The sequence below is a fragment of the Scomber japonicus genome, chromosome 20 (assembly GCF_027409825.1).
Source record: "Scomber japonicus isolate fScoJap1 chromosome 20, fScoJap1.pri, whole genome shotgun sequence".
Taxonomy (NCBI): domain Eukaryota; kingdom Metazoa; phylum Chordata; class Actinopteri; order Scombriformes; family Scombridae; genus Scomber; species Scomber japonicus.
This window is the reverse complement of record NC_070597.1, coordinates 8,787,324-8,815,138: the sequence shown is the minus strand read 5'-3', so window position 1 is coordinate 8,815,138 and position 27,815 is coordinate 8,787,324. Positions and strand designations below refer to the sequence as shown.

General features: G+C 40.6%; 1 protein-coding gene across 1 annotated transcript in view; it reads left to right on the top strand.

The window, feature by feature from the left end:
* The window catches only part of sdk2b (sidekick cell adhesion molecule 2b), a 74,918-nt gene extending 52,337 nt beyond the window's left edge, over positions 1–22,581 (top strand). Inside the window, exons 28-44 of the mRNA XM_053341153.1 lie at positions 267–461; positions 1,009–1,210; positions 1,641–1,744; positions 2,180–2,250; positions 2,892–3,024; positions 3,715–3,771; positions 4,489–4,590; positions 4,919–5,034; positions 5,458–5,644; positions 7,168–7,305; positions 7,759–7,920; positions 8,015–8,140; positions 9,069–9,233; positions 9,363–9,503; positions 11,166–11,304; positions 16,166–16,295; positions 22,159–22,581. Of these exons, the coding sequence (XP_053197128.1) occupies positions 267–461; positions 1,009–1,210; positions 1,641–1,744; positions 2,180–2,250; positions 2,892–3,024; positions 3,715–3,771; positions 4,489–4,590; positions 4,919–5,034; positions 5,458–5,644; positions 7,168–7,305; positions 7,759–7,920; positions 8,015–8,140; positions 9,069–9,233; positions 9,363–9,503; positions 11,166–11,304; positions 16,166–16,295; positions 22,159–22,581 (2,591 nt within the window). The remainder of the gene's footprint in view (positions 1–266; positions 462–1,008; positions 1,211–1,640; positions 1,745–2,179; positions 2,251–2,891; positions 3,025–3,714; positions 3,772–4,488; positions 4,591–4,918; positions 5,035–5,457; positions 5,645–7,167; positions 7,306–7,758; positions 7,921–8,014; positions 8,141–9,068; positions 9,234–9,362; positions 9,504–11,165; positions 11,305–16,165; positions 16,296–22,158) is intronic.
* The last annotated feature ends 5,234 nt before the right edge of the window (positions 22,582–27,815 follow it).

Below are 27,815 nucleotides of genomic sequence, written 5' to 3'. Positions count from 1 at the left end.
ATTTCCTTGTGAGTTTGTGATTCATTACACATCTGTCAGATAATTTATTTTAAACTGTACTGTATGACAGACCCACACAGTGGTGCAGGAGCAGATGCTAATGGAATCATTTGAGAAGAGACAAAGCTGCTTGTGAAACAGTTTGTTTTCCCTCTTATTGTTAGGAAAACCATCACGGACAACAAATGCTTTAAATACCCGAAATACATTTTTAGACCCACAAAACACTTAGCTCTTTATAACATTTGTCCCCAATTCCTCTCCAGCCTACCAGATCACATACCACCTCAATTCCACCAATAGCAACGCGGCCACAGTGGACGTGCTGAACCCCAGCGCTCGTCAGTACACAGTGACCAGCCTGAAGCCGGAGTCTGTCTACGTGTTCCGCATCACAGCTCAGACACGGAAGGGCTGGGGCGAGGCTGCCGAGGCACTGGTGGTCACCACGGAGAAAAGAGGTAACCATCACCTACTCAATGTGTGTTGTATCTTAAGACTAACTGATTCTCTAATAGTGATTTGCAAAGTAATAGCAATGCAATTTTTAGGAAACAAAGATACATCATTCTGAGAGCAGACACAGGTGCGTGATCTCAGTAATGACACAACTTGAAGAGAGCTTTGCTGAAGCTTCATTGTGCATTGTTAGTTTCCAGTTAACAGTCCAGTAAGCAGATGCGTTTTCTAAAGGACTGTTTGTGCCCTGTGGGTGTTTATCAGACGCACTCTAATGCAGTTGTGAGAACAAATCAGTCCATCTGCTTCCCTCAAGGCATTTTATTTGGGATTGTTTACTCTGCAACTTTCATTTCTGGGCTACTTTTCATTCATCAAAATAGCATATTTACCCATGTCTGTGGAACATGGCCCATGCAAATGTGAGGAAATCCATTTATAGAACCACCAACTTCTTGTCATTTTTTCCCCATACTTCCTTGCCTCTTCTAATCCCAACTTCCATTTCCCTTCACTCTCTAAATCCTTTGACCCTTTGTGTCTTTCCAGCTCGTCCTCAGCCTACTAGCCGTCCCACAGTGCCTCAGAAAGATGTTCAGGCACGCCATGTTTTGCTTTCGTGGGAGCCAGGCAGCGACGGCCTTTCCCCTGTGCGTTACTACACGGTGCAGCTCAGAGAGCTTCCTGAGAGCAACTGGACTGTCCACTCTGCCTCTGTTAACCATGAAGCCACCTCCTACATAGTATCCAGGTAGAGTGCATCCATTAGCTAACAGATTCTGTTTGCAGTCAGGGGTTAATTGTTCATCTTCTTTGTTATGACAAATGTTTTTCTATTAGTGCCTTTTAGCTGTAGAGACTTATAGTCCCCACTGCTACATTTGCTGTAATATTCCCTCAGTTACGACTGTATAGTTAAGTTGGCAACACAATAATATCCTTATGCAGACTAATGTTTTCAGGGGTATAAAAGTCTGGTTTAGAATTTAAACAATGGTTTAATCGACTCAAAAACATTAAGGGTACTGGAGAAAACTAATGTGTGTGTTTTTATTAGTTTACTTGAAAAACGTATAGCTTTCAAAGTTACTATATTGCTGTTTGTGGTACAAAAGGTTTAAGATCCAGTGTTGTGGTTTATCATCAAGATTGATGTGTTTTTCTGCGCTTGTATCCCCAAGGCTGAAACCCTTCACATCCTACCAGTTCCGAGTAAAAGCCACCAACGACATAGGGGACAGTGAGTACAGCGAGGAAAGTGAAGCTATCACAACTCTACAGGATGGTAAGGGTGACATCATGAGAAAACATCCTTATTGACAGTGCAAAAGGTTAATCTGAGAAGCCAATATTAACATGTAAAAGTATAAGAAAACAAAGCTAAAGGTGTGGCTTCATCATGTCACTATGGAAATATTTTAATGTCTGCATGAATGAAATAAATTGGCATGTAGAGACTGCTGGCAAAGACATCAGGTGATATCATGTGCGCACCATCTGCAGTTACCATGAGACAAGACAGCAGCGTTAAAACCTTGGCAAAAACTGCTCAGTGTTTTTTCTAAGTACTATTTTTGACTCATCTGTCAATGGCTTTTTTGTTTTATCTATTGTGTCTTTATGCCCCATGAATGCCACTGCACATGGATAGATTTAGTGTCTTGAATTGTGCACATTTTCAGGTCCATTTGGCTAATTTATCTCACTTTTATTGTCTCAGCACCCGACGAACCACCCGCTATTCTCTCCGTCACGCCACACACAACAACATCAGTGCTGATTCGCTGGCAGGTAAGAAAAGACAGTATAAGTGCTTTTTTATATTTCATTGTTAGCTAAATCTGTCTGAGAAAAGTGGCCTCTAATGAGAGACCATGACAGTATAGAGGGTAGGCCTATACTTACAGGCTAGATGCTACACACTTTAACACACTCCCTCCACTCTTCCTGTGTCTAATAAAAACACTCTCTCCCACACTCACACCTGAATTAACAGGTCATAAAGGGGAAAACAGGAGGCTCCAAGCCACAATTTTACTTTTATGGAGAACACTTGTAGAGTTTATAAGGATAGAGAGGTACTTGTTCACTCTCTCTGCTTCTACCCTCTGGGCCTGCTCTCTCATGTTCAACCATGGGGGATTTCTCCATGTGACTCACCTGTGGATGAGCTCAGTATAAGAGACTGTGTGTCTCAATTACTGTAAGTCTCTCCAGTTCCAGACAGAACACAAGGTCGATGATGATGAAGTGGAACATTATAGTGAACAAACATAAAAGTTCAATTGAAACTACATTAGCAATTAATGTGTTCCTTATTAAAACTGAAAAGCTGGCTTATGGTATTTATTGGTATTTTAAGCTAATTGTTTCTGTCAACTCTGCATAGATCTACCACACTAGACCTGAACTCCTTATCTTTTCTCTAATAGCCTCCCTCTGAAGAGAAGATAAATGGAATTTTACTGGGATTTCGGATCCGATACCGGGAGCTGCTGTATGACCGTCTCCGTAGTTACTCTGTTCATACCATCAACAGTATGTCAACCTGGGCTGAGCTTACTGGTGAGGAATACTGCAGTTGTATTATTTTACCAGCTACTCAGTTGGGTTCTCTTTACACACATACATTATGCAGTGCCATTTTAACATTTGGAAGAAGTGTCAGTATTGTACTGTCAGGGATTTCAAATGTTGCACTTAAAGAAATTAACCAATCATACCACAGTGGTGTATTTAGAAAAAAAGTGCAAGGTGCAATTTTCTGCACTGGCTCTACTTCAGTCACACATTGATACAATTGTGAGACTCCGATATGGCTGTGTAGTCTTTATGTGTCAGCAGCACTATTATTTCCATCGGAGGACAGTTTTCACACAGGCCTATTCTGCTCCAAAGACCTCCCCGCTGGTCTTGACACTTCACAGCAAAACATTTCATCTTGTGATCAGTAGCTATCAACTGCAGGCTATTATTAGGTTTACTCAGGAGCCACTCTGTTTCTACTGCTCTTTGTAACTTAGCCTATAATTTTACTCTCGCTGAGTCATTCTGGGGCTCACTGAGAGCTATGATCACTGTGATTGTGTGGGTTTTATGACCATAGTGGATCTAATGACAATAGTGATACCCTTTTCAACAACGAAAATATTAGACTTTGGACATTAATATGATTGTCTCTCCATCACCTCCCTCTAAATGTGCTTCTTTCTTCTTTTTTTTAAATCACTTTTTCTGTCTGCCTCTCCTCTATAGCCCCATACAGCATCCGGAATCTGAGTGATCCTACTTTGAGCCAGTATGAGCTGAACAGTAAGTTGTGTTATGTCTCACACACAAACACACACACACACACACACACACACACAATCATCCAATCCTTAAACTAATTTCATATGTCTCAAGTGCCCCGCTGCTTTGAATAGTGATACAGGAAAGCAGAATATGGAGTAGATTAACTCAAATTTTACATCGTGTTAGTATAAACACTTCTACTTTAGCCAATACAGGCGCTCATGTACACACAGAATCTTGGACATCAAGTACACAAACCCACATCGTTCAACATACTCTTTAGTTTGCTCCTGACAGTTTATTTGGATAAAGCACTACGGAAGCAGATGGTCACATATTTCTCCTGTACCTCCCACACTACAGCATGCAACAACCTCATAATTACAATCTCCATGTGTAAGTTACAATGTGTAATTTGTAATTGAAGTAGAAATTCCCATTTAGGGCAAAATTATTACCCATCACACCAGAAAAAATAGTGTTTAATTCTCAATAGCAGTGTTCAGTGAGGGATCATGTCCTTGTTAGTGTGCTAATTATTTCAGTGCCTGAGATAGGGGGCGGTAGGTCAGCTGACCTCCTCATTGGCTAACAGTGAGGTAATTACAAGAACCACTGTGGAGAGGGAACTGGATATTCTAATTTAGAAAATAAAAAATGTAGAAGTGTAGTTATTAATTTGATGTTAAGAACAAATTCTGACTCTTTGTTTCTGATTGTTTACTTCTACTGCAGAGCTGAGTAAACACAAGCGCTATGAAATTCGTATGAGTGTGTACAACGCTGTGGGCGAGGGGCCAACCAGCCCTCCGCATGAGGTGTTTGTGGGAGAAGCAGGTATGTATGCGTGTTCCATTTAACCACAGTGCTTTTCCCATCATTTCTATCAACACCGTCTCAAATGCAAAATGATTTGACCATCTTCAAAGCAAGTACATTAGGTTTTTCCATGCAGCAGCTGCTCTTGGCAATGTTTGTATTGAACTCCTTTGAAAGCATGCTAAGATTTCAAGCGCAATTTGTCCTCCTTAAATCTTGCAGCTTTTCTTTGCAAGTTTTCTGCTTTAAGCTGAAGTGAGAGAGGAAACTACAATAAATGCATATCATGCAGAAAAATGTCCTTGACTTTAATTATATGCTTAATCTATGTGATGGCTTTTGACAGTGCCCACAGCCCCACCCCAGAATGTGGTCATTCAGTCCTCAACAGCCACCCAGCTGGATGTAACGTGGGAACCTCCTCCTGTAGACGCTCAGAATGGAGATATCCAGGGCTACAAGGTCAGAATCACATGAAATCTCTTCAGCAAACACTGACTGTCATTATAGGCCCAGGAGCAAAATGTTTTATATTAATATATTAATATCGTTGCATTATTGAAAATCACCTTTTAATAACACAACAATAGTGTGTTCTGTTTTCATCATTATATAAATATTTAAATGTGTTTGTGATTCATGAGAGATTACCACTATTTGATGTTAAATTCCACTGGATGCACAATTTTACCCAGAGGGGCTTACAATTAAAGGTTTGGTAAAGAAAACCACAAACATTTACAGGAAATAATATGAAACCGTGTTTCTATCATTAAGGGTATTTGAAATGTGATTGAGTGTTATAGTAGCAGAAGTTATATATTCCCTGAGCAACTTCTGTAGACACACATTAATATGTATTTATGCCTTTCTTATTCCTTGTAGGTTTACTTCTGGGAGTTCCAGCGTAAGAATGAGACAGAACGGCTGCGTACTCTGTTCATGCCTGAGGGAGGGGTGAAGCTGAAGAACCTGACTGGTTATACCACGTACATGATTAGTGTAGCGCCATTCAATGCTGCTGGGGACGGACCCCGCAGCCCCCCAACCAGGGGACGCACTCAGCAAGCAGGTAGATTTCAAACTGGATACCAATGCATTTTCACTTGATTTACTCACTATAAAAACATGACTGAATGCAACTATTCCTAATGTAATGAATGAACACTTGATGGAGAGGTACTGAGAAAAAGAAGACAAGCTTAAGACTGAATGAGGTAAAAGCACAACATGACCAAAGCAGATTAATTAGAGCATGCAAAGAGATGTTCATTCGTTTGTCATATTTATGTGCTTGTGGTGCGGATGTTAGTTTGGGGAACCCAGAGAGTTTTCTAAAAGTGGATGAGTCAACCATGAGGAAATAATTTGATGTGAGGATGATGCTAATAGTTGCTGTCAGCATGCCAAACGATGTTAGCGGAACCACACACTGAGCAGACGTTTCTAATCAGCAACCCCACTCTGAAGTCATTCCCTGAATCTGCTGTTTTGTCTGAAAAGTAGACGGTGTGAAACTTCTTGGAGCAAGCGTTCTCACTACAGACATGTTACATCTAAATAACATTCCCACTAATTATTTATTTATCACGTGAACCTCTATGTAAAGAAGTTTTTTTTAAACAATTTTATGTATTTTAATAATTTATGTCAGACAGGAAGGAGGAAAGGAAGAGATGAACTTTTCCGTTATGGGTCACTGTCATGAGAGGAGGAAGCAGATGACAAGATGGAAGAGGGAGGAGGGAGGAGCACTGTGGAGATAGTTATCCTATCTTTTTAGTAGACAAAGGGGCTTTTTGTTTTGCAAGCATTTCAATTCCTGCTCGACAAGTTTAAAGACAACAGGGCAGAGTATGTTTTGAGCACAGCCGTGTCACAAGTTCAACCAACTGTAATAAAGCCCGGAGGCTGGTCATTGTGGCTGTGAATTAACATGACCTGGGTCAAGATAGTATTTTAGAGTGATGTCTAAGCCTTTTAATATGGTATAGGAAAAAAATGGGGTGTTGACCTAATCAAAGCATTTCAGCTAGTGAACAAGGACGCACACATTCATTCATGCAAAGCAGCAAAGCCAGGCTCAACCAATGTCATCCAGTTTGCAGAACTGCAGCGCCAACAATGGACCTGCATAAATAAAAGTTACAACAGCAGCAGTTTAGAGCTGCAGATGTATGCTATACTGACATGGACCAAAAATAAAGGAAAGAAAAGTAATAGCTTCTACAATTTTTAAAACACACGCAGAGTATTTGGATACTATTATGTAGGCTAATACAATTAACCCTTACTTGTCATATGATTGTTTTGTAGTTCTCACTCAATCTCTCTCTCTCTCTCTCTCTCTCTCTCTCTCTCTCTCTCTCTCTCTCTCTCTCTCTCTCTCTCTCTCTCTCTCTCTCTCTCTCTCTCTCTCTCTCTCTCTCTCTCTATCTATCTCTCTCCCACATATACATTTTAGTTTACCTGGCTTCCCACACACACACATGCATCCACTGTTACCTCCACTTTGTCATTGGAAAACCTTCCAAGCAGCTGAAATAAACATATATGCATACCACCTATATTGACCCTTACCCTTCTTCATTTCAGCTCCCAGTGCTCCCAGCTTCATCCACTTCAGTGAGCTGACCACCACCTCGGTCAACGTGTCCTGGGGCGAGCCCACCTTTCCTAATGGCATCATCGAGGGTTACCGTCTGATCTATGAACCCTGCACACCTGTAGATGGTAAACCTCTCATTCTTACCCGTAACACATTTCCTTTGCTGGCTTCATAAAAGCTTTTTATGCACACTACAAGATCTTTTTGGGGTAATAAATTCAAACGGGTGTAGAATTGCTGATGTATTTAGATCACTTTAACTTGTTGGAATCTGTCTTGTGGGGTGCATTTTTCTTGAGCTATAAGCTAACCATCAACCTAAGCAGCTCATATGTCACTCTACTCCTTTCTGACGCTATCTTGTACTATCATCACAAATAATACATGACTACAATGCCAAAATGCCAACATTTGTCTCTCTACTAATTCCATTACTACATGTGCGTGTCTGTGTGTTCGCCTGTGTTGAGTGTGCTCCCACCTTGCTTGGCCTGTGTAAGACCTGCTCTAAATGTGGTGTGTTTGTCTAGAGTCCTCAGTGGCCTGTGCCGACTGTCTTCACTCCCCCTCCCCCCCAGGCGTCAGTAAGACAGTGATGGTGGACGTGAAGGGAAGCGGACCCCTCTGGTTGAAGCTCAAAGATTTGGTCGATGGCATCACTTACAACTTCCGCATCCGGGCCAAGACCTTCATCTACGGGCCCGAGGTGGAGGCTAACATCACCACTGGCCCGGGAGAAGGTAGTGGAAGTGATGTTTTTTAAAATGAAAATTCAGATGTTTTTGATTTGTGATTTTAAATGCTTCACTTAAATACTTTATTACTGTTCTTTAGGTGCCCCGGGCCCCCCTGGAGAGCCTTTTATCACACGCTATGGTGCGGCCCTGACCATCCACTGGACCAGCGGGGACCCAGGACGTGCCCCCATCACACGTTACGTTATCGAAGCCAGGCCTTCAGGTGGGTGTTTCAGCTGCACTCTCCCGCGTGAATTTGTAAACTTAGCCATATGTTAGCCTTCTTGATAGTTTGATTAAGGAAGGTGGTGTAAAGTGTCAACATCTGCTACCCCACAGTCTGTGTCACTGGTATTTTAATGGGTTATTGATCGTGGTGCTGCAGTTGAGACAATTGGCATCCGGTTGCAGTTGTGATTGACAGTCCTTGGCAGGGTTAAGAGAGTGATTGATGGTAGTTGACTCACAGGAAGGGCTGCGTTTCACCAAATTTGAGTGAAAATTGTGGGGGTTACCGAGTTCTAGATTTTAAGAAGAGTTAGCAACACTTTTGATGATAATGTATAGCCTAGGTTTAATGCTCGGGGGGACGTTAAAGATGGTTAAACATACCTCACAACCCCCCTGCCTTCTCATCTTCTCTTATCCATATGCCAAGGGCCATAAATCTCAGCAGTATCATATTACTTGATGACTTGTTTTTTGTCTAAGAGCTGAATTACATCAGCTTTTCTAACTTTCGCCAAAGTTCAGCAGCATGACAGATGAACTCTGGAGCTTGTTTATGTTTGTGTCCCCCAATAAAAGAGTCAAACTTACATTGATGTTTACAAGCAGCAATGTGTAATAAATGGTCCCTGGCAGGATATCCAGTGCAAGCAGCAAACCATCAAACATTTCTTCATTTGAAATATGGCTGCACCACTATTTATGATGTAGATTTGGTTGCTGCAAATTTTACGAGAGCAGTGAAATTGATGGATTGTGTAATATTTACAAGAATTATGAATTACCCCGGGTGCTGCCAGCTAGACCGGAGCACATCAAGCAAACAAACAAACCTGTTAACAATGACATATTGATATTGTTCTAATGTTTTACAAGTTTCATATTCTCCTCTCACCCAAATTATAACCTTTACTCCATTACAGATGAGGGATTGTGGGATATCCTAATCAAGGACATTCCTAAAGAAGTGACATCGCACACATTCAACATGGATATTCTGAAGCAAGGAGTCAGTTACGACTTCCGGGTAATAGGAGTGAATGATTACGGCTATGGCTCTCCAAGTCTACCCTCTCCATCTATATCTGGTGAGCTTTCATATATTTTATTTAAATATAAATCAGAATTATGATAATATACAGGCTAAGTTAAATTCCCGAACTGTGGCCAGTTGAGTCTGATGAAAATAAATTTCTATTTCTTTGTAATTTATCCAGCCCAAAAAGTGGCGCCTTTCTATGAGGAGTGGTGGTTCCTGGTTGTGGTGGCTCTGGTGGGGCTCATCTTCATCCTGCTGCTGGTTTTCATCCTCATTATCAGGGGACAGAGCAAGAAGTATGCCAAGAAGTCTGAATCAGGTGAGTGCGCACAATTGCACAATTAAATGAAGCGTTTAACTTAAATTGAAGTCTTTTACCACTGCTTCTAACCCAGTGACATGGAAGGCCAAGAATCTGATGACTTGACTTTTTCTTGTAAAAGAGTAACAGATTATCAGGGGATTTGATGATTTGCAGTTTTTGAAATACTGGGCAGTGGAAGAGGGTAATATAAAAATTGTAAAAAACAAAAGAAAGTTATCTTGAGTTTGATTTGATTTGGAATGAATCCGATAATTGACTGCAAGGGAACAAAAAGGCAGCGAAGGAGAGACATAGTGAAGCAGGGGTCGGGGCCATACTTGTCCATTCAGTGCAGCTCTGACATCAGCGGGTATTTCCCTCAGCTCAGCAATTCTGCCATGTCTGTTTAGCTGCCAGGCAGGGGAGGGTAGGGGGTCCCTGTGGGTCACTGCCCATCTTTCTGACTGACAGAGGAAAAACAAGAGGTTCCTTCTCACTCCAACACAAAGACACTCTCAAAGCCTCCATATCCCCCTCTAGGAATCTGGCCTAGGCCGCTGGACCTACCCAGTGCTTTTTCTTCTTCTGTGTGTTTGCGTAACCACCAATTGACCTCAAGTAGCCCTGGAGCAACCACGGAGGTCCAGGCCTCACTGTGGTCCCCCATAAGTCTTCGGATGGCTGAAAGTGTTTTTAACCTATAACATGGCATACAGCAACCCCTCAAAACATTAATCTAGTATAGGGCAAGTATGGCAAGTCTGTCACTGTCAGTTTACAGTGTTAGCTGTTTGATCAGTCCCGAGGGACACTTGGAGTCGAGGCAAACAGTTGTGTTATTGCCCATTCATGCGTGATCCTCAGACAGTGTTTGCACAGAGAGGCAACCTCATTTATCATATTCCAGTGTAATCTGTAGGTGAAGTTTTCATACAGATTAATCATTTGCACTCATGCATTCATGTCCTCTGTATTAGACCTATAATGTAAACTTTTCCATGGCCATCCATCAATCATATCTATGGACCTTTATCTTTCAATATCTTTAACAGTCCTGATTGTTTCAGACTCATATTGTTTGTTTTATTTCTGTCACACTCATTTGTCTTATTGACAAGAGTGACTCTCAAGTAAGATTAAGGTCATGAAAATGAGGAGTTAAGAGTCGACTTGATTCCCTGTAGAATTAATTTGACTTAGCTTTGACATGCTAAAAGTCAAGGAAAATAAATAGGACAGCAACAGGCAGACATTAACACAGACCTTGAATGTTTATTAGGCATGTGTATTAAAGCCATGTAATAAGCACTATTAATACAGCTGTAAATGGAACATGTTCAGATGCCATGCTATTTAAATAGTCAGCGTTTAAGGACCTGAAACATTATGCAGCAGACTTGGACTTGTCCTCAAGATCTTGAGATATACCATCTCTATAACAACAGCCTAAAAATGATTCACTCATTCACTTCTTCTTTAAATGGTGCACCCATACACGCTTATATAGCAACATTTCTATTCATTCACTTGTCTGTTTTTCATCCCTTTTAATTCAAACCTTCACTCACTCACTCACTCACTGATCAAACCATTGATCAGTTCCATTCACCCTCCCAGACACTAACTTGCCTGTCTGTCTGGCCTGTGGTCACACAGTGTCTTTATACGTGTGTCCAGGTAACAACTCCAACTGTAACGCCCTTACCCACGGAGACATGGTCAGTCTGGATGAAGGCCGTTTCCCCGCTCTGGAGCTCAACAATCGACGACTGTCTGTGAAAAACTCTTTCTGCCGGAAGAACGGTGTCTACACCAGGTCAGTGATCCATGTGCTCATAGCTTATTCAAACCAGAAATTGTAAAGTGCAGATGATGTTTGAACTAGATGAGAATTAATTTAAAAATGGAAATTCAATCAAATTACTCTCCCCCTGATAACTTGAATTTGCTCTCTCCCTGCTTTTTAAAAGCAGCATATAAACAGACTAATTGCTGATTTTCTTTTAATGAGCTTTTGTATTTTAGTGAGTCCCCAGCTGTAACACGTGCAGCATGCTGAGTACATGACCTTGTTTAAAACCAATCACTCTGACTGACACCTGGGCTGAGAACCCCGTAGAGACTGAGTCAGGAGGTATACTTTGCATTAGGTCAATGCTGTAATGCTGTTGAGGACAGTTGACTGTATTTCACATGGATATCATATCATTAAGTGACAGGTGCACTCCCTTAAATGAATTAGCCTCCTCTGTGCGTGCATGGGTCTGCACTTCCATGTTGTGAAGAGTACATATAATACAATATACATGTATTTGTATAAGAATAGGTGAGAGATTTGATTGGGTGTGTGCATTTGTTTGTGTGCATGTGAGTGTGACCTTGAGGACAGATCAAAGAAGGCCCAGGTCTTTGAGGAGCTTCCAGGCAGCTTCCTATTATGTCTTTGCCTGGCTTGAAGGGAGAGCCTGGGAGGAAAAGAATGCACAGATGTACTTTGAGAATCAGCACTCTTTGAACTCAGCCCATAGCAGGGGAACCGAAATCCCAACACCTGAGCGTCCGATTATAGATTAATGCCACATCTTGATCTCTGCTCTCAGAATACCAAAGAACGGATAAAGTCCTCTGTCTTATACCAGGATCAGAAATCAAACACTTCCTTAATCCCACTGTATTTGTTCTAATTCCAAGCTGTGTCAAACAGCAAATGCCATTTACGGTTGATTTTGGATAGAGATTTTCTCCGTGTGGAGATCATTTGTCCAGAGATTAACACAAAGGGGGTAAACGCACTCACTCACTAGATTCAATCACCATCATGAGAAAGTCAATGCAGTTCTCTTTTAGTGACTGAGAACTTAATGTGTCACTACTTAAACTGTCAATATAGTATAGCACTGCAAGGAGGTTAAAGCTAATGCAAATAATTATTTGCAATGATTGAAGAAAACTGCTTTTGAATCTTTGCTTTTGCTGAAACAGTTTAACTATCTGTTCCACTGCACATAACTGGCTCTGTTAAGAAAATAAACAATTTAGGAATAATATACTCCTGAGTCTAAATCCACTCTGGCAGCATTTAAACTTCACTCAAAGAAGACCAACTGCATTTTTTGAGGCTGAGGTCTTACATCCAGAAGATCAATGTTTCACTGCTGTAATGACAAAGAGGGAGAGATTAAAAGCATCATTACCGCGTGTCTTTGTAGCATTGTAACACTTCCCTGGTTTGAAACCCACTGTGACACACTGGTTTGGGGTTTAAGGAGGTCTTGGTGAAGTAATGCAGTGTAGATTAACATGGTTTTAAACACTCTTGAGTGACAAAGCTCTCGAACACTTCAGACATGTTAATGAGTCCCTACAGGCAATTGTAGCAAAAGGAGAGCCTGGTAATGAGTAAAGACCGGGGGCAGATTTGATTTCACCCCCTGGTTCTCATTTCTTAGTCGGTGTACCGCTGACTGAATTTTGCTGCGAGAGGATTAAATAGACCCTTCTCTATCCGAGTGAGAGTGCTGATAAATAATTTACGCCTCACTCAACAGTGTATGAGAGTCAAGGAGAAGGGGTGAAAGTGGGCTGAGCTTCCTCAATGTTTTTAAACAGGCAGTTTATCATAATGTCCCTGAGGGCTCACAATAGCATTTCTTCACATTGGCTCTAGCTCTTTGTTCGGCTGTGTTATAAAGGGGGCTCAATGCAAGGACTGCTGAGGAATGCAGGTTGGTAAAGGTTATGGTGCAGGGTCCTCTTGTGTGTAAGTGGACATAGTACTTCAGAGTTGTGATGAAGACTTTGTTGTGAGTTTTTCTGAGCTTGGACTGTGTATTATAGAAGAATTGGATCTCCATTTGAAATTGAGTTTTTTGCAGTTTTAAAAAAATATGACACTTTTCACTCAGCTTGAAAAATACTGTGTTTAAACAATTTATCCAATGAATCAATTGATTAAGCAAAAGCAAATGACTCAAGAGCTATTTAAAATATGTCAAACTTTTTTATGCTTTATGATCATTAATTTACTCCATTAAATATGCCATTACTGTGATCATAACCCCCCAATTCATCATGTTTTCACAGTCTAGGGGTAGCAGTGCAAACTTTAATCATTATAAGAAAATAATTGTTAATAGAGTAGCACAAGAAAAGTTACATAAAAAAAGAAAAATACAGTGAAGCCCAGCATTTAAATGAATCCATCAGGATAGGCAGGAGAGATAATGTACTTATATCCACATATTTATGCACATCATCTGTATCTATAACAGTGTGAAGCTGTTGTTTTAGTGTATGTGTCCGTTTTTATTACAACTGTCATATCAAATATTACAAAATACATTATATCATTGTAGAGCGGATATCTTTTCCAACACCACCTTGGGCTCTGGGAAATCCTTATAATGGTTATGCTAATTACTTTTAGCAATTTTTTTTTTGGGGGGGGGGGCATTTTATATCTGATTCATGAAATATGACATAAGAGATTAACACAAATTTGGAATAATAATTCATTGCAGCTGTAATGTTTTAATCTAATATGATGTTGTTTACCGCTACGTGAGTTTTCAATAATCCATTAAAGCTCTGCTGCTGTACGATTTACTGCTAGTTAAAAACCTGGCAGAAAAAAAGCATAGAAAAACCTCATCTGTTACATGAGAGTTGTATCCTTAGTAGTGACTGTACTGCATCTCTCATCAGAGTCTGCCATTGTTGATCACAAAAGGAGAACATTTAAGCAAAGTCAGATAAAACATCGGCAACAGACTGAGACACTTGAGCTCTTTTAAACATCCTCAAGCATGCACATAAAAATGAGAGAGTCTGGATATCACACAATTAGCCAAACTGTAGTATATTGTACATCAATGGCTCTTAAGTGAATTAGCTTTAATCTAGTTTAATATAACTCATCAAGTGTAATTTAATTACAGCTTGCTTTGTGATTTCCCTGTGGAGTTATTCCATTTTGTCCACACCATACTCAAAATACCACCCCTGTGAAAACTGTTGGAACATTTTTGAGATGCTTTCAAAATATATTTATTTGGAAAATGCTTATGCAAATGTGGTTTTGACGTGTAAAGCGGCTGTGTGTGCTGCGGCAGCTCCGTTGGCAGCGACTGGCGGCCGATACTGTGGACTGGAAAGTCAACAGGAGTCAGTATGTCCCAGTAGTCTCAGCCAAACCAGCACCAATCAGCAGAAACAGATGGGTGTTTGTTTAGCAGGACAGTGGAAAGTACGGAGGAGCTTAGGCACAAGAGCTTTTCTTCCTCTCATATTTACTTAAAGAACCCCTGACTAGGGAGCACCATTTTAGGAAATGGTTTTCCAGTATTTCATCTTTCTCTAGCCTTTCTCTTTTTAGCTTTCAGCTTCATTCAACACTTCGCTTTGACCTTATTCTCACTTCACAGTGCTTTCAAATACCCTCCCTTTGCTCAGTTCCATCACTTGCACTCTTTAAATGTACACCTGAATGGTATATTTGATCACGGCAGCATGCCACTGGCAGTTTAATCCATGCAATCATTCATGTGGGCTGTGATAACATTTGCCAGAGAGCAAAGCCTGAGGCTGCCATTTGTTTGATGACCCCATGAGCGCCGCAAGAGTTCAGTTTATAATTTAGTCACAAGGGCCCAGTGGTTTGACATTCCACAGCCCACAGTGAGGACTGAATCAGGGGGAATTATTCATTCCAGGAGACACTGACTGTAGGCAACCATCTCATGAGTGTCCCATGATTCTCATCAAGCTGCACAGACAGACAGTGATACATGTGAACTTCAAAGGAAGTGTTCACTTTTGTGTCTCGGATATTAGGGATAATTGAGAAATGCCTGGAGTTATTGTATGGTTTTCCTGTTTATTAAAATGTGCTTGTTTTCTTGATTAAATACAGAAGGTCAAGTGATTTGAAAAGGATAATTATGACAACACGAGCTGGTGATTTGTTTTGGTCATTGTTTCTAATGTTAATTGTATTCACAAAAGTGACTGCTGAGATCTGGGTACACAATGGGAAAATAAACATTCGTAGTTAGAAGATAAGACAGGCAATAAACAAGAGATGGAGGAGAGAGAGACACACAGAGAGAGAGAGGGAGAGAGAGAGAGAGAGAGAGAGAGAGAGAGAGAGAGATGTATAGCATACAACAAACATCCACTATTGGAACTGAATAGAGGATGTTGTGATTATATGGGCATCCTTGACCACTGGGTCACAAGGACGCTCCACACATTTAGCCAGCTCAACAGTTCATCCAGATTATCAAAACTACTTTATTTGAAGCTAAAACTGAAAAAACGACTTCTCTTAAAATGCTGTAATAAATATAATCCCCTTATTGCAGAAGGAAACTGTGCATGCACCACTATGGTAGGTTAACACTGAAATAAGAAGTTAATCTTAGACAGTGATGGATGTTTCTAACAAACAGTTGGGTAAACATTTTCTTCTAAATAAATCTGGATGACCTGACAGTTTGTTTAACCTCCCCAAATGTCAGGAATTATGTTAATGATATTATTACTAATCTATGAAAATAAAATAGGAGATTTTGAAGAGTTATGAAATGCCTGAATGATGCATGGTTTAAAAAAAATCTGCAGTGAATGACAAGAACTATCTGAATGAATCTGAGTGTTTGCCTTTATCCTTTACCCAGGTCTCCTCCCAGGCCCAGCCCAGGCAGTCTCCACTACTCAGACGAGGATGTCAGCACAAAATACAATGATCTGATTCCTGCAGAGAGCAGCAGCCTGACTGAGAAACCTTCAGAAATCTCAGACTCACAGGTGCAGTAGCAACATTTGTAGTTTATGCTCCATATTGTACGTTTTTTTTTCAATGTAAAAGGCTCACTATTTGTCTGCATAAACTGTCTATTTGTTATATATTTGTACCTGTCGATGTGTGCACACCGTCATCTTCTTGAATACCTCTGGAATTCGGCTTTGCATTGTTGGCTGTACAGTGTTATTGTGTCAGTTCATAATGTGGTGTCCTTTCTCTGTCATTCACCTGAATGCGTTTGGCCTGCAGAGCTCATAAGATATAGCTACAGTAATACACATGGAGAGATGAGAGATTAATGACTCTGAACACTAGCGGCAAAGCAGTTTTTAGACAAGGCAGTGACCTGTGGAGAATGTCACTCTGCAAACATCCACCTGAGATTCAGGCCACTGCACTCAGCCACAGCACTTGTTATGTAAGATGGTGAGTGCCGATACACTCTGTGCAAAATGTATTTTCGAGCTAGTTACGTATTGGAATTTGCAGCTCTAGCCAGGCAGCCTATCCAACTTTCCTACTGGATTTCTGTAAGTCAAGTCAATATATAAATCATCTCATGAGGAAACCTATTGAATACTGTATTGGCTTTTTACCCAGGCTCTTCCTCTGTGGCAGAACCTAGCTTTATATGAATTGTAAGCAGTCAAAAATTACAGTTTTTAAAATCTTTTGAATATTTTAAGTATTTCCTGTCGGAGCAGATATTGTCAAAACCACTGGCTGTATATAAAGACTGATAAAAGACTAAAAGCTATTGCTAGAATGTCTTTGACTCGTGGCCTTTTCCATGTGCCGAGCCAAACTGCTTTTGCCCAGTAAGTGAGTTTAATCAATGACTTGTGCCTTTCTATCCGTCTGTCTCTATCTTCCCATTGATCGGTCTGCGTGCCGCTCACCCTCATGTGTCTGATTTCCTCACAGTTGTCTTTTTCATTTTGAGGGTTTTATTCGCCCTGAATCATTTTGTCTCAGATGTCTTATATGCATATGTTTTGTTTTTCAGTTTTTGTTTATGTCACCCCCTACTCCAGCTCTCTGTGAAACGCCTTGTGGTCCACAGTCTGGTTTTGATCACAGTCAGATGAAAGCAATGGGAGGGGGGCGGGAGGGGGGGGGGGGGGGGGGGGGTCCTGAATCTCCTCGGTTTCAGCCTCCCTTCAGTGTTTTCTTTCATCTAGAAATTCTTTACTCTAGGCATTTCCCAAATTATCTCAGAATATCTCCTAAAAAACGTCCCCAGTGTGAATTCCACAAGCAAAAGTCTCTCTTCACCTGGCCTTATCGCCACCTAAGTCCTATTTCCAGATCAAATGAAAATCTCTCCTCAATGAATTGCTACAGACAGGACCTTTCGCAGCACGATAACATCCTCTCAAATGAAGCATTTCGACATTTCATCACCCGTCTGACATATCTACCGTTCGCACTTGTGCATTGTCAAACATAGACCTAAGGCAGTCACTGCCCCCCCAGTCTGAGATGACAACGCTTGCCCAATGCCACACTGCACATTCAGGGGGCTGCCTTTTGCTTTAATGGGCTAAAACACACACAGTTGTGCCTATTACCCCAGGGCTCCACTGCCATACCCCTGACAAGCCACCATATCAGCACCCAATGGTGCTTCAGAGAAATCCAGGAATGCTCTTTGAAGTTTTATTGAGCAGATAACTCTGAGCTATCAGTATGACATTGTGCTGTCTGTCCTCTTTAATCCCTGGGGCCTCCACCAGCAGGTATAAGTTGACTATTGTGCTTCTCCTCAAGAGGGGATTTGGGCCAAGCTAACATTGACTTGGCAAGGCAACAAGGCCACCATTACTGCTCTACTCCCCTGCAGGTAGAGACCCATTGACTTTTCTTCCTTTATAATACAGGCTTTCTCATTTACCAAGGTTGTCTTTGTGTGTCATACAAGTTTGAAACCAGCCGAAGACAGATGATCTCATCCCTGAGTCAGAGATAAGACAGTAGATTATGCTCTCTGCAGAGTGGCATTCTGTGGGAGAGAGAAATGAAAATGTCTGCTTTCTTTTCTTGCATGCTTTCTTTCAGCTTCTGTCTGTCTAACTCTCTCTTTCTCCACCCTCACCCTCCCCGTCTTTTTAACTACTGTAGCTTTTTTGGCTGAGGCTCAACCGAGAATACCGTCTGTAGTGTTTGGATTGTCTCTAGTGACAACGCACCGCTTTGTTTTGACTGGCCCGGCCTGAAGTATGATGTCACAGCTTACAATAAAGGCAAAGTCATGACCGTGAATAAATTAGATTTTGTTTTTAATAATTGTATGGCATCAACTTAAGACAGAGGGTAATGGAGAGAGATTGGCAATGGTGGGTGAGGGGAGGAATGACATCAGATGAAAAGTAGCCCCAAACTCATACAGTCCCTTAAACCAAGACCAAAAAATTAGTTGAGAAATATAATAGGTGTACATGCCTATTGTCATCATAGTCCACCAGTCTGGGACAGCACTAATTCCAAACAAAAACTCAAATCCCTTTTGATTATAATTGTTCTGATGATGCAACATACATTAGTGGTAGTGAGAGGGGATAGGAGCTGCTTAGGAGGCCTACATCCCTGTTTTAATGGTGACAAAATACAACATCACTTTGACGCAAGCAACAGTGTGCCAAAAACCCAGCTACATCCTCCCATTTCTATTTTTCCTTCCTTCCTTCTACACAGAAACTGCGAAACAAACCCACAAAAATGTTCAAACTGTGAACCTGTCTTTGAACAGGACTTCTTAATCCCCCTCCAGACCCACATATACTGTTATTGTCTTTATCTCTGGGGACTCCCGCTGTGTTCACTTCATCAATGAGAGTGACAAAGACAGCCCCCCTATTATCCCCCTCTTTCCTGCAATAATCCATAACTGGAGGACAAAGGACTGACCCACTCTGTGGTATTAGGGTATGCATCAATTGTGGGGGGATGGGGGCCTAGCTCGTCAGGAGATTGCTGTTCTAGTCTCATACCATCATATAAACCATAGGAAGGTATGATTTAATGTTATTTACAAAGCATTTTAACACTTGGTTAATCCTAAAGTGCTTTGTGGATCAAATTAAGGCATACATGCAGATAAAAACAAGAACAGGAGATGACATATGGTATTTTCAGCTGAACTCTTACCAGGCTGAGGTCAAAGGTCAAAGTTCAAAGTTCACGTTTATTTGCCAGTAATGATCAAATTATCGCCAACAAACAGGGCAAGAAATATCTACCTATACTTGAAGTATATTTCCATTGTCTGATGTTCCTTTTTTTCTATCTCTCACATTGTTTTCCCTCCTAAGTTGTCAGCAATTGTAAACAGGAACACAGGAAAACTTATTATGCTGATTATAAAATAAACTACTGTCAAGAGGTTTCCCCTGTTAATTGGACCGATTTTTTAATCTCTCTTTCTGCCTAATTTAACATCATAATGATGAAAACATGGTTAATAATTGACACTGGCAGGCTGGTATGTGTCTGTTTTACACATATCCTCGCATAAATATGATGGTCGTTCCCCGGAGGCTGAGGTGCGATGCTGCATTTCATGCCTTAATTCTTTTTCTTTCACAGCATTCAGTTCTAGTAATTAGCTTATAATGAGTTGAAGTAAGGAGCTGTGTCATTGGCCGTGCTACCCCAGAGGCAAAATTTCAAGCATCTCCATCTCCACTGTAGGTTCCTCAGCTGGATCCTTGAGTTATATCTGTTTAAGTCCAGTGTTAGCAAAAGGAGGCAAAGTGTATACTTATATATAGATGATTTCAAGAGTCAGAACATCTGTTGAGCGCACTCCACAGCCAAGCAGGGGTGCGCAGGAGTAGGACACAATTCACTGTATCAACACTTGGTCTGTACACAGTCTTTCCTTCTACCACACACACACACACACACTCAAAACCACACACACAACCATGATGTGAGTGGTGTTTCATCTCCCAATGCAGTGTTAATTCTTTTAGAGTGAGGTAATACCACTTGAAGTGGCTCAGTATGTCTTGTTGGTCCACTGTGAATGGATCTTGTTATTGTGTTGTTGTGTTGCTAAACTCACTGGCATGATGGGAATGCTTTTCAACACTAGCTGGCCTCAAGTGTTTACAACAGGGTAACTTCTTTTTTTTAAATGGACACAAACACACACAGCCAATGATTCATCTGACTCCCCTTATTGAGAGAAACAACAATATGAAAAGAAAGTAAAAAGGAAAGTATGAACATCCTGATCAACTTCTGAATGTTTAGGGAAACTTTTTTGAGCACAAAGTCTGCCTTTGATTTATTTGTGGAAAAGGAAGTGTGTGTGGGGAGGGGGGTTGCTTTCCTTTGTTAGAGTCAAAGAGGATCAAAAATGAAAGACCTTTCCCTTATAATTCAACACAAGCATTGTATGTTTGGACATTTATAAACTCTCCTCACAAGTAAAGAAGAAAAGCCTTTACATAAGGGTTTTGGCAAAGGCGACATGAACCGGCAGAAAGAAATCTGAGCCTACCAACATATGCATCACATATGTGATGTGCAATATCCAGCATTAGAGCAGTGCTCTGGAGCGTATCCTTGGAGTGCGTGCCAGCACCCATGTTCTCATATAAGAAGACAGAACATGATAATATGAGGGATTTTGTAATACACCTAATGCATACTTCAAGCAGCCTCTTTGGGAAATGTTCCAGCAATGATTTTGGCAAAGTCAACTGTACAATAGTTTATTGTGGCCCTGTGATTAATCACAGGCTAGCTGGTCAATTGGCAGCTTGCTTTCATGGCAATTAGTTGACCATGAGCATTTCCCACTGAGTGTTCAATGATCACGTTGCTTTTTACTTGACACGTGGAATGTTACTTGACGTGAACACAATAGTGTTTCTAGCCCAGCCTGCAGCAAGGTAGCAGGTCAGTGACGAGAATGTGTGGAGGATTATTGTCATTATTCTGCAGATGGCTTGAACGGAATTCAAACTGACTTGAACAATAAAGAAAAATATTTCCACTTCCTTCTCAATGAGCTCCTAAAATCACACTTCGTTTTGAAAATGCACTGCACAATCTTTTTTTTGTACCATTTGTTAGCTTTTAACATTACATTACATACCGTATGTACACATATTTATAGTATTATCATCGTCATTACTGGGCCATTTTAATCATTCTGTTATGGTGATGTACTGTAAAACCCATTGTTCTGTTCACCCATAGGAGGCGCTGGTGTTTTCATATGGGACAGGTGGTCTACATACACTTCCACTGCATTTGGTGAGGTTCCTGTGGCTGCCTGCTTTGAATGTTTTTAGCCTGATAGGTGACTGGTTCCTATTGCTAGTTCCCATCCAATCCTCTCCCTCTGATTCCCATTCTAGGTTTTTTTATGTGGTACACTGAGCTATACAACACCTAACCCCGTCTTGCTGGCGTGATGTGGATTCAAAGATCGTATATCCTGAATATATAGTTGATCCACTGACTGATTGGTTTTAGTCCTGAAGATAATTTGACCTTTGCCATCTTGTGTTGATGGTCCGTTTACAATGCACGCTTCAGTAACAAGTCATCATTCCATCATCATGCTTTGACCATCTTTGACCATTTTTGGCGTCCATGTGTACTTGTGATGTGTTGTAAATGTGTGTGTGTGGGTGTGTGTATGTGCGTGTGTGCGTGTGTGTGTGTGCATGTGTGTGTTGTTTAGGTAGGGATGAGTCTGAATTAATAACGGCTCAGAATAATTCAATAACTTCATGTTCATTTACATTTATAGCTTCTGCAACTCTAACTGCTCCACATGGAAACACTACAGAATCATCCCATGCTAACCTCATAAATCAATATCTCTTCTTCTTCTTTCTTTCACAGGGCAGCGACAGTGAGTATGAGGTGGACCCCAACCGACAGAAGACCCACTCCTTTGTCAATCACTACATAAGTGACCCCACTTACTACAACTCCTGGCGCCGCCAACAGAAAGGCATATCACGTGCGCAGGCTTACAGCTACACAGAGTCCGAGTCAGGCGAGCCGGAAATTTGCGCCCCACCGCCACTGCCTCCTCTACCTCCGCTGCCACCCCAGCTCAGTTCACCTAGCCCCCAGCCTCAGCAGGCCCAGGGACAACCCCAGGGCCAAGGCAGCCTGTTCAGGCCCAAAGGTAGCCGGACTCCCACCCCCTCCCAGCAGAGCTCCAACCCCCCAAGCCAGCACAGCACCCTCTACAGGCCCCCCAGCAGCCTAGCCCCTGGTTCACGGGCCCCCATTGCTGGCTTCTCCTCCTTTGTGTGAAAAATGCTGAAAAGGACATTGAAATTTCTGGAAATATCTACCCAACTTGTGTTGAAAAAAACACAGCTTCGCATTAAAAGCGCAGTCAGCTGAATCAAGTCATTTATGCTTCTCTTTCATTTGATTACATTTTCTTTTTATCTTTTTCTTTGTTTTGTTTATGTTATCTTTCTTAGTTCAGCCTTACATACGCAACAACACTATGAGACTTTTTGGAGCACTTTTTTTTTTGTCTAATGCGTGGAAGTGTGCCAGTGTAGACTTTGATTTCTCTCACCAGTTAATGAAGTAACTGCAATATCTAGTCACTTTTGTTTTGCTATTTGAACTATTTGCATGACTTTTTCTTACCATTTACTTCCTCCCTTTTTGCTTTCTTTTCTTAGAACACATTCAATGGTAATCTCTTTGATTCTGTACAAAGTCACAAGAATCCTTGAAAACACACACGCATATTAATATATATATATATATAGTAGATGTACCTAGAAGATGAAATCAAGTCAATGCGGACTCTGCATTGATGGAGACTGAAACGAGATGATGGAGCCATATTGTGGAAGTGCAAGGACACGTTTGTGTTTGAAATGATGGGAAGATGAACTGGATGTAAAAAAGGAACTGATGAAAGACAGACATGGATGTGGAATTCATGCCAAATCGAACAAATTTTAATGTGTTGGCTGGGAGAGTTTTTAGCGAACATTGGAGCAACAATCATGCGTTTCCATGGAAACAGCTCACTGGTCAATAGCACACTAATCCATGGAAAAGTCGGACAACATTTGGCCATGGCGGGTCAAATGTCAGTGACTGTTCTGTGCCTGAAGGATCCTGCGGATATATGAAATGGGTGTATATCTGTTAAAGTGAAAGTGTAAAAGTCTTTTTGTGAGTGTGTTACAGTGGATCAACGATGCCTTGATAGAGAAACACTTATTTATGATCTGTGGCACCAATTGTGACTGAACTGCTGACAGTGCCATTGATTGTAGCATCGTAATGGCTGGCCTCGCGCTACAAGAGCCTTCTTTTAATCTTGACAGATGTGGGCTGTGAATTCATTTGCATACACAACTCATGTTTTTCCACCCTTTGCTGGCTCACATGAACACACATCGGTCTCATTCTGCACATGTCTACTGAAATGCTTTGAAATGGGCACAGCTGCTCTCCCCGCTAAAATGTTAGCAGTGTGATTTTGACAAGAAACAAAGAGGATTTCTTTTCCTGGTTCCTTCCCTGCTGGTATAACTCTTCTCTGTCACTGACCACTATCACGGGGCAGCACTGAGTCTGCACCGAGAGATGATGTCATTGAATTGCCTCACCTCTTTCCCTTTTGTGTAATCAACCACTCTGTACTATTCAGGTGTGACTGTATTGTCCCAAATGCTAATGTGTGTGTGCGTGTGTGTGTGTGCATGTGATTACACTTTTTGTGAGCTTTACAGATCATTCACTGTGTGTCTGGTTATAAAGAGATTGTCCTGCAGCAACTGTAAACCTGCCTGGAGTAACGCCACAGAGCGTCGGCACCATCCAGCCGCCTGTCAGGTGCACTCATAACGCTATAGTGAAGACTCAGTGGTGTGTTCCTAGTTTCCATAGTTCAAAAGAAAAAAATAAGAAAAAAATGTCATTCTACTTATTTTCTTCTCTGTGGGGTGATTTCATTGTACGCTACAAAAGCTTATCATGCAGAATCTGAATGAATATATGATCACAGTACATTTCTGAAATAAATTATTTTTCAATGTTAGTGATTCTGGTGCTCAATTGCAAACGGGAAATGGGAAAAGGGGGAAGGGTGAAAATGCAGCGGTAAGTAAAAGAGGGAGTAAAGTCGTGAAAACGAAAGAGGAATTGGATGAGGACAGTTAATGGCTAATGCTGACGTGGCAATTCAAATGATGCAACTATTTTAGTGAGACTAGAGCTTAGATTTTGGAAAATTAAATACAGTTCAATGATTTTAACGATATGTTATTTATTCATATTATTACTTTAAATTATCTTGGATTATAAATAGGACCAATCTGTTGCTTGTCAAACTATTTTGATCAGTTCAGTCTAAATATAAATACTGTTTGTTTTATTAAAAGCTCAGCAATGTCATTGCATCGTAATTGTGTCTTTTAGTAAGGATTAGCTAAGAAGTAACACATCTTATGTCACGGCAAGTGGACCGATAAAATATTGTACCTTGTAGCATATCATATTTATCATACTACAGTTGTGGTGGTTTGGTATCTGATCAATCGTATGTCTTCAGCTCCTTTAGTCCTCAAACTTAGGCAAGCTGGACTTTTTAGGTTGTATTTCAGCTTCTCACCGACAATCATTGCAAAAAGTTCATACTAGTATTTGTCTGAACATAGCAAACATGTAAACAACACATGTCTTACATACACAGGATATATCACATTTATCACATCAACTTTGGTTACAAAGAAATTAATTTGAACAAATATCATTATAACATATAAGGAAAAGATAAAACATGCAAAAATACTAGTGTACATAACATGTTGGCAGTGTTGTGTGGCATTGGTCATTGCCTAATTAGTTGATGAAATTGTACCTAACCTTAGTTCTAATAAGGGCAGCAATAAATTGGATTAGTGCAGATGCTGTGAAATCCTGTTATCTGGTTGCAAACGTCCCCTCTTGACTTTTTTATCTTTCTCTCCGCTCCTGAAAAACAACAATTCATTAGCTCATCTTTTTTTTTTTTTACTAGCTAAACTGACTCTGCTGGACCTTTCAACCATTAAAGAATACCTGTTTTTGTTGCATTTGTAATGGTTGAGCAGAAAAAAAAATGAATTACATTAACAGACATATATATGCATGACAGAAGCACATCTCCACTATCTGATGGTGTTAGATGCTAATTGGATCACAGTCAACTTGATCCAGAGCTAACCTACTAAACACATAGGCATGAGAAGGGAGGAGATTAGATGGGATGGAACTGGGAATTGGAACGAGGGCGTCCAGTGCACTAATCCCTTTTTTGAAAACACATGGGAAATTTCTCTCCGACTGAAGAATCACAGACAGGACTTATTTCACTTGCTGAAATGTTCATTTCCTTCTCTCTCCCTCAGGAAATGAATGACAGAGTAAAGAGTGAGCTGGTGGTCCCTGTTAAAAAGGGAGCCCAAGGTACTAAATAGCCCTGATGAGCTTTGAGAACCCACAGTTGGAATATTAAAGGATTCAGACAGAAGGTGTAGTTCAAAGGAGTTTGAAACCCTGAATTTAATTGCCTCATTTGTGAGCTTCACTGAGGGTGGTTTGGGCATTTGAGAAGGATATACTGGCAGTTGGAGAAAGGATACTAATTTGAGAAAGGGGATGTTCCCTGAGTGCTATTCACGAATGCCTTTGTAATATACTGTTTGTTGGATGCTTAAATTGGTTTCTGACTTAATGTGCGTTTATGATAGAGAGTACAACAATAATGCTGCATGTTCGTAAGCATTTTTTTAAAGTCAATTTGCCCTAACCAGCTTCAGTCTAACTCTTCTTGCAGTTTGGACAGACTCTACGTTCTGCTGTGCGCAGGTTGGTTCAGGCAAGATCTAATTAGGGATGTAAGGCAACTGAAAATTGTGACATAAATTGCTGAAAGTCATATCTGGTCACAATTTCATTGGAGTTATCCTTTTGTTGGTTTGTGTTTGTTGACAAGAGAGTATTTCATGTCCCAATTTCTTACTGTGGGCTTTGCAGGCTGTATGCATTACATAACGTATAACACAAAGCCACACAAGGAAGTAATAACGGAATAAGGGGCCCACTTCAGGGTAATGCGCCACCAAAGATTTGTGTTCCTGCACAACCTCACTGAAGTTTTGAGGAAACCAAACAGAGCTACCATAAAATACTGCACCTCTAATTGGTCCATAGTGTAATAATATAAGACGTGATGATATTTACAGGTGGCCGAATGAGGCTTTAACAGACAGGTGGGTGTCAGTGGTGTATTAGAGTTGAAGTTCACACCTGAGGACCAGATGACTTGTAACCACACATGCACAAGCTCATTTCTACATGACCCGAATGTGTTACGCATCAAAGGTTGTAAATTTGCTCTGTGTGTGTGAAATTAAAGGCCATTTTGAATGTAATTTGGAGATTGTCAAAAAATAATTGCTGTAAAGGGCACCACGTCCACCATAATTACCTTCATGGATAGCATGAGTTAGTGATCATATAAATCAATATGTCTGGATCTTTAATTATAGTAATGGGCTACTTTGCAGGACACTTGCCCTAATGCTGCAAATCATGAATGAGAAGAGCATTGATTAGTGTAGAATTTTATGGGCAATGCTCACAGTCAATACCTGTTACAGGTACTAAGCCTATATGATCGTGTGTATTAAAGTTTGCATTTGTGTGTTGTTGCAATCATGAGGAAAAAATGGGATTGTTAGTGTACTTTTTTTTTTTAACGCTAACTCTACTTGTAGACCACTTTTAGTCCTATAATCTGAAATCTAAAAATAGGTTATTATATACTTTAAAGAAGGAACCCAATGTATCAAACACAAATGCATACAAATCAAATTTAACAGAACACTCTAGGTTCACACAGATCTCCAATCCTCACAGACTGTGCTGGTGTGAAATATATTTAATGATCCCTCTTTCAACCGCTGCTGGTTCAAATGTTTCACTCCAAAATATTAAGAATTTCAGCTTAGAAAGCAAATAACTACTAAACAGGAATTAAGGTACTAGTTTGGCATTTTGAGAAACATCCATGTTTGCTTTCTTGTCCAGAGTCAGATGAGATGAGGTTGATACCACTCTCATATATCTCTATGGCAAGCTACAACCATGTGACAAATACTAAAAAATAGAGATCTGTCCAAAAGGTTAAAAAAACAATCTGTATTTGTATGTATTTAATTAGTTTGTATTTTGTTTTGTTTTGCTTTTTGTTTTGTTTTAAATATTTACAAATGAAAAAGTTGTGTTTTTGTAGGGGGGAATAAGTGCCAGACGATTTCCTGGTTTGGCACAGGGAAGCTGTTGGGAGTCTCTTGTGGTTGCTTGGCAACCTAAAGGTGAGAACAGACTCAAATCAGTGCACCAGGAAATAATCTGTAACCGCCATAGCACATGTTACATGCTAACTAATAAGCTTTAGAGGTGCTGATAGAAGGATTTTGATCTAAACAGAGCCAGAACATATTTCCCTCTGTTTCCAGTCCATT